This window comes from Hordeum vulgare, chromosome 3H, assembly GCF_904849725.1.
Source record: "Hordeum vulgare subsp. vulgare chromosome 3H, MorexV3_pseudomolecules_assembly, whole genome shotgun sequence".
In the NCBI taxonomy this organism is placed as follows: domain Eukaryota; kingdom Viridiplantae; phylum Streptophyta; class Magnoliopsida; order Poales; family Poaceae; genus Hordeum; species Hordeum vulgare.
Window position 1 is genome coordinate 4,421,967 of NC_058520.1, and position 7,514 is coordinate 4,429,480.

At 44.1% G+C, this 7,514-nt stretch overlaps 1 protein-coding gene across 1 annotated transcript; it reads left to right on the plus strand.

Moving 5' to 3' along the window:
• The first annotated feature begins 2,651 nt into the window (after positions 1 to 2,651).
• On the plus strand, positions 2,652 to 4,750 carry LOC123439152 (PR5-like receptor kinase). The gene has a single exon (XM_045115898.1). It carries the CDS (start codon positions 2,727 to 2,729, stop codon positions 4,614 to 4,616), a length of 1,890 nt encoding a protein of 629 aa, XP_044971833.1. The 5' UTR covers positions 2,652 to 2,726; the 3' UTR covers positions 4,617 to 4,750.
• The last annotated feature ends 2,764 nt before the right edge of the window (positions 4,751 to 7,514 follow it).

The following is a 7,514-nucleotide window of genomic DNA, read 5'->3' on the forward strand; positions in this document are numbered from 1 at the left end:
CTCTCCACCTCCTGCCTCTCCTCCTCCTCCTCCTCCCCGTTGCCACCATCGCGAACAGTACATCCGTGGGCATTATCATTGATACGAATGCAAGCAGATCGCCTACAGCTAAAAGACCCATGCCCGCACCCCCGGCCAAGGTAACACCTACGGCCCCAAGTGATCCACCTGCATCCCCGGCCACGGTAACACCTATGACCCCAAGTACTCTGCCAGCACCTATTGGGACAACAAGCATGAAAGAGAAACCCTTCACTGTAAGAAGAGATGTTGCAATTTTAGCTCCTGTAGGTGGCTTCATGTTGCTAGGTTTTTACAAACATATTTTTTCACAAAACAACAGACAAAAAAACTGTGCCTCTCTTGAAAGAAAATAAAAACGGGTTTTTCGTTTCTGAAAGGCACGACCGCGAAGCAAACCTGTGCCTCTCGCGGAAACAAAATCATGCCTTTTACGAAAGAAAAAACAAAAATAAAATCACCTTTTTATTTTCGAGAGGCATGACCGTGCCATTCGCAAAAGTTAATCCGTACCTCTAGCAGAAGCAAAACCGTTCGAATCACGAAAGAGAAAGAAAACAGAAAACATGTTTTTTTTTTCGTTTCCGAGGCATGGTCGTGCCTCTTGCGAAAGCAAATCCATGCCTATCGCGAAACTAAACTATAACTTTCGCGGAAAAAGGAAAAAAACAAAAAACATGTTTTTATTTTATTTTTGGGAGGGTCCTCTCATGCCAAAAAAAAAACCGTGCTTTTGGACACGTTTTATTTTGTGCAAAAGCTAAAAAAAGGGCAAAAAACAAAACACAAAAAGAAATCCACCTAAAAAGTCAAAAAACGTGTGCGATAAAATAAAAAATAAAAAATCAAAGGGAACACTCAGAGAATGGCACGTGACGATGACTAAGAACACAACACGTAGGAATGATCGTTAAAACGCTTATGCTAGCCAATTAGTTGCTCTCCAGGCGACCAATATATTGACAAGCGAGGCTCTTCAACAGCGCTCGCACGAGCATTCCAGGCTGCAGCCCAACTTGGTACCTTGCTCCGCTAGACTGCTTCGCTCGCTCGCCTGGATTACTGTACTAAAATAAGTGTTGTTTGTTTTCAGGAAAAACATAGCCTTTGGTTTTTGTACATTAAAAAATCGTAAATTCATTTTTTTCACGGATTTAAACAAAGTTCACAATTTTCTTAAAAAAAATTGCGAATTTGAAAAGATGTACACGAAATTGAATTTTTGTCACAAATATCAGAATCGTTCATGATTTTGAAAAAAAACATGAATTGTAAGAAGGTTCAGGGATTTGAGAAAACATTAATGAATTTCAGAAAAGTTCTTAATTTTTTTTCAGATTTGACTAATAGCATAGAAAACTGGCTATGTTTGAAAAAAGTTCATGCATTTGAATACAATTCATAATTTTTTTAAAAAATAAAAGGAAAATCAGAATGGAAAAATAAAATTCAAACAAAAAACCGGAAGAACAAACAAAAATATATGAACCGAAAACTAGTCGAAATCTTCTAGAAGCTTCCGCAAATGCATCACATAGCGTTTTCTGGATTGGATTGTGGGAAGAAGAAAGGTTTTCTAGATTGAGCGTGAAAAAACTGAAGTAACCAGTTTGTATGAACACATATTTGGGAGCTCCACATTCACACACACACAAAATATTTGCGAGCTCCACAGTAGTGCTTATGGAGTCCCTCGAAAATGCTGGCACTCGCGTGAAAGTTCTCATGGGCTGTGGCCCATAAAGCAATTCACTCTGGCTGTCGGGACCACCTCACTTGCCTAAAAAAAAAAAAAACTTGCCTCGCCAAACCGCCAACCACCTCCGTCGATCCGACTGGTTCAAAGAAAAAGCCAAACATTCATTCGTTCAGTAGAAAAACCGACTTCTGAATTTTATTGGATAAATAAATTCATACGTTCAAAAAAATAATCATGGATTTACTTGAGAAATTCCCACACTTGCAAAAAATGTGCTCGCAATTAAGTAGTTGTGGTGAGTTAGACATGGATGCATACGCTTGACGGGGCATGTCTGTCAGTCAAGGAGGCCTCCGGCTGCTTGGACTGCTTCCAGGGAGCTGCCGACTGGTGTCAACTTCAGCTTGTCTCCACCACCAAAGTGCTTCTTCCTTGCCCGTTCAAAAAAAAAAAAGTGCTTCTTCCTTGATCTGCTGCCTCCATATATATTCCACATCAGAATGCCACAGCAAAACATAAAGCAGATCAGGAATGAGCAAAGATGAGCAATCTGGCAAGTCTCCAACATAAAAAAAGAAGTTGATATGCAATCTCTGAGGACGACATTTACCGAACAGAGCGTTTTACTAATGTAAGATTTCCTCGGATGTACATTTCTTACCGACAAAATCACCAAACAACACATTATACAGATGTATTCTTTTTATAATCATTACACGGACGCACTGTACAAATGTATGTAATCCTTTTTACAATTTGGATTCGGAAGGGACTAACAAGTCCTGCAAAAGTCTGGTCCTACCAAACGGTTGTCACTGTGCAGCATGTTGAAGAGGCTAGCTGTTGTATGCTGACCGTGGAACGGAATAATTCAACGGTGTCTCTGTTATCCCCACTCTTCCACTCCGTTAGCTGTCACACTATAGATCATGAGCCCTATTGCAAGTTTGCAACCTAGACCGTCTCTGATTCTCCAGTTCTCTTCCTCTTCCTCTTCCAGGCATTGATGGGCGCCGCTTCCGCTCTCTTCCTCTTCGTCCTCGTTATCACGGGCAAGGCCGCCACACTAGGAATCACCAACCAATGCTCCTACACCGTGTGGCCGGCCGTCGTGCCGGGAGGTGGCCGGCAGCTCGATCCAGGGGAGGCATGGGTGCTGGACGTCCCCGCCGGCAACACATCCGGCCGCGTCTGGGCACGGACGGGCTGCACGTTCCATGGCGAAGGTAACGTGTCGTCGTGCCAAACTGGTGACTGCGGCGGCTTGCTCGCCTGCACAGCCTATGGCCGGCCGCCCAGCACGCTCGGTGAGTTCGCGTTTGGCGGCCTCAACGCCGTGGATTCCTTCGACATCTCCTTCATGGACGGCTTCAACGTGCCCATGGACTTCCTGCCGGTGCCGGTTCAGGTTCAAGGAAGGGCAGGGTGCGTCAAGGGGCCGCGCTGTCCAGCCAACATCACATCGCAGTGCCCAACAGAGCTGAAGGCTCCGGGGGGTTGTAACAGTGCATGCAGGGTGTTGAAGCAGGACAAATACTGCTGTACCGGGAGCGCGGCACACAATTGCAGCACCACCAACTACTCGGTCTTCTTTAAGAAGATGTGCCCAGATGCCTACAGCTACCCCAAGGATGATCCCAGCAGCACTTTCAGTTGCCCGACGGGCACCAACTACCAGGTCGTCTTTTGTCCCCTGATGAATCAAGCAATGTCGCCTCCAGCTGAAAGTCCCGTGGCTCTGCCTGCGCCTATTGGGCCAACAAGCATGAAACCAAAATCCTCCACTGTAACAAGAGTTGTGACAATTCTAGCTCCTGTAGGCAGCTTCATTTTGCTTACCGTCGTCTTCCTCCTCGCCTACTTTATATGTAAGCGGAGAACACATAGACAACATGAGATGGAGGAGGAGGAAGAGTTTGGGGAGCTACAAGGAACACCAATCAGGTTCACATATCAACAGCTAAAAGCAGCAACCGAGCAATTTGCAGACAAGCTAGGGGAAGGAGGATTTGGGTCTGTTTTCAAGGGAAAATTTGGGGATGAAATGATTGCAGTAAAACGTTTGGATCGAGCTGGTCAGGGCAAAAGAGAATTTTCTGCAGAGGTTCAGACAATTGGCAGGATTCATCATATTAATCTGGTGAGTTTGATTGGTTTCTGTGCAGAGAAATCCTATAGGCTCCTGGTGTATGAGTATATGCACAAAGGATCCTTGGATAGATGGATCTATTGTCGACATGACAACGATGCTCCTCCTTTGGATTGGAGCATCCGGTGCAAAATTATCACTCACATAGCTAAGGGTCTCTCTTATCTTCACGAGGAGTGCACAAAACGGATTGCTCATTTGGATGTCAAACCACAAAACATCCTCTTAGATGATGAATTCAATGCTAAACTTTCTGATTTTGGACTATGCAAGCTCATTGATAGGGATATGAGCCAGGTGGTTACTAGAATGAGAGGCACACCTGGATATTTAGCTCCTGAATGGTTAACATCGCAAATCACAGAAAAGGCTGACGTCTACAGCTTTGGTGTTGTGGTCATGGAAGTCATCAGCGGAAGAAAGAACCTCGACACTTCCCGGTCAGAAGAGAGCATCCATCTTATTACCCTATTGGAGGAAAAGGTTAAAAACGACCACTTGGTAGATTTGATTGGCAGGAACAGCAACGACATGCAAGCACATAAGCAGGATGCAATTCAGATGATGAAGCTCGCGATGTGGTGTTTGCAGATTGATTGCCAAAGAAGGCCTAAAATGTCTGAGGTGGTCAAGGTCTTGGAAGGTGCCATGAGTGCAGACAACAATATTGATCATAACTTTGTTGTTGCTAGGAATGTGATCTCCTCAGTTCCACCTCTATCTTCACATGTATCGGGGCCCAACTGAAATGAGGCAATTCTGGAAAGATAGGCAATTAGATAATGGGCAGGACAGGAGATTTTCTTATGTAAATCAAAAGCCATGATATGTTGTATTTTTTGTCAGATTACTACAACCTGAAGCCGCTCAGCTTTAACTAATTCCGTTGTAATTTCTTTGTCCAGTTACCTCTGTTTCGGGTTACTTTAGAAACTTGAAATTAATAGCATGTCCAAAAATGTTACTGAAGAAAGCAGATAAATGCGCAGAATTGAAGTGGTTTTAAGTTCTACAAAATTTGCACTGCTATTTTTTTTTTACGAAGTTAGGTGATGTACTTAAAGTTTGTAAGCATAAGAAGATGTCACGGTTTCCTCAATGAAAAAGATTTCAAGGATGGCTTAAATCTTTCGAATTAGAAGAACTGCTAAATGGCAAATTACATTGGGAATCTGCTCTCCCTGCACCACTCCAGATAACTTAGTTTGATGGGCACCTTTTTAGTTCCACTTGAAATTTAGAGGATTTTGCGATAACCTCCATCAGAATATTTAAGGTTTTGGGCTGGCAAAGCAATGTGCAGGGGATGAAATTAAGCATCACTGCACTGGCTGCAGCTAAACCATTTTCTTGGAACTTTGGACAATAAACTACGATTCAGATGTTCAAAGCTATGAAATGCTTTTGCTGGAACTAGAACTGGAGCTAAAAGGGAAACTATGCCTCTGAAGCCATTTGTTCCAATTCTGGGCCAGCCGATGCACCAAAGTTAGGGAATGTACAACTATATACTACTCCCTGTGTTCCTAAATATTTGTTTGTTCAGTTCTCCACAACAACAAGTATCGTGGTACAGAGGGAGTATCACATTTGATTTTCTATTCAATTAGCGTTTGTGTTGTATAGTAAGTTGTAACCATCGACCAGTATAATGTGATGACATTACATCAGAGCAACCAATAATGTGTACAAGACGCCACTGCAGCTCGTAATGACTTATCCTTGTCCTTCAGATGCCATACTTGTGTAGTTGGTCGTCGTTCCTATGGAATGGAAGATCTGATATATGATATGAGCTGCCCCCCATGAACCTGTTGCACGAATGATCAGTTGACGCGGGGGTTACCTCTATCGACTAGCATTGGGTGAGTACCAGACCGAAGAAGACGGCGGCGACGGGTCCGTCTCCGGAGTCGGGCGATTAGGAGCGGCGCGTCTGCAGATGGGATGCGGCGGAAAGATGTGGTGCTGGGGATGGAGGATTCGTGGCGAGCAGTGGCGGCGGCGCGTGAGGCACGGTCCAGTTCGCCGGCGCCGGCAACAGCGGCGCGCCGCGGATGAGGGTACCGCCGCTAGTCTTGGAGTCGGGGGATGAGGACGGCCCAATAGTCCAGTACCCAGCCAAGCCCACCAAATGTCGCGGACAGGAAGCGCAGGGAAGCGTGGTTGAATAGCGTGGTTGAATAGCGCAGGGATTCATGTCGATGCAGGCATCAGACCTTGGATGGCTGCGGTCTTCCATGACAATAGTGGGGTTTACTTAGGCAGCTCAACTCTAGGTATTGAATCAATGAAAAAATAAAGTGCTATGTCAAAATAACGGCACCTTAAATATATGCTATTAGGAAGACGTTGTACATAGATTTTTCTTAACGAGTCATTTCTCAAAATACTATAGCTTACTATTAGCAACGCTATGGCACGTTATTTTTTTCACTGCTATGGATTAATATGCATGACTGCACGAGGTCAAGTCGTTGTTCTCCAGAAGTACTAGAGAGAAAATGAATGAATCAGAGGTGTGTGTGGAGTACATACATTGTCCATGCCGACCAGGGAACAGAGATAACGAGGCTAGAGCTTCCTCCCAGCTTCAAGGCCTCGATCAGGTGCCGCGCAGCTTCCTCCCAGCGTGATCTTGTGATCGAGAATGATTTCCATTCTATAAACAGCAGCAGCTAGCGAGGATAGTGGTAGTGCCACCCTCGTCTGGACGCAATCAAGGAGTGAGAAGTGGCTCCATATGCTTGATGGCATATGATAGCTAGGCCAGTCAACAAGGCCTCCAGCCGCTGTCAGCCAACATGCATGCCCCCAGTCGTAGGGTACTTCTTGCAAAGTGATCTTCATTTTACATCACTACTGACAAAGCATATGGCAGATCGGTAATGAACAAAGATGTGCAATCTGGGCAAAAAAACCCAGTCTACCACTATGTTGTATGGTATACTTATACTAGAAGTCTAGAAATAGTTTTGTTTTCCTTTTCGAAATGGACGCAGAAAAGTTGCTTCATTCCCTAACTAACGAGTTGAGATAAATTAACAAGCAGAAAAAAACACATAGTCCCGCTTCGATACACCCCCCTCACAAATAGTATAAAGGGTAATATAGACCTTTCCCTAACAGTATTCAGTTTTGGTATATACATGATGGGTCACACATAAACTGTTGCTGAACGGAAGTGAACAGGATCAGAGAAACACAAGGAATACTCCTGCAATTCCATACTTGACAATTCAATAGGACTATCCATGACACATGTAAGTTTGACCGTTTCATCCAAATCAGCATGCATAATTTTTGAGATGAATCATTGTGTTGCTATCATTTCTTGAAAAAATGCATACTCTCCCAGGATGATATTTTGCCAAAAACCATGTTTTATATGGTAACACCTATGCAAGATCTGGTCGCATTTTTCTGCCATGTTTGCCGATTTCTTACAGCCAAAATAATTTTACAGATGTAATTCCTGTTTTTATTCTTGAAGACGTACATATATAATACGAGAGGGACTAACCGACTAAGAAGCAAACAGTCTGCAAGAATGTTAGGTTGTTTTATGCTGACCCTTGAACGATTCAACGGACAGATCATGTCCCTGTCTGCTATTCCCTACCACTCCTCCACTCTAGATGTCAG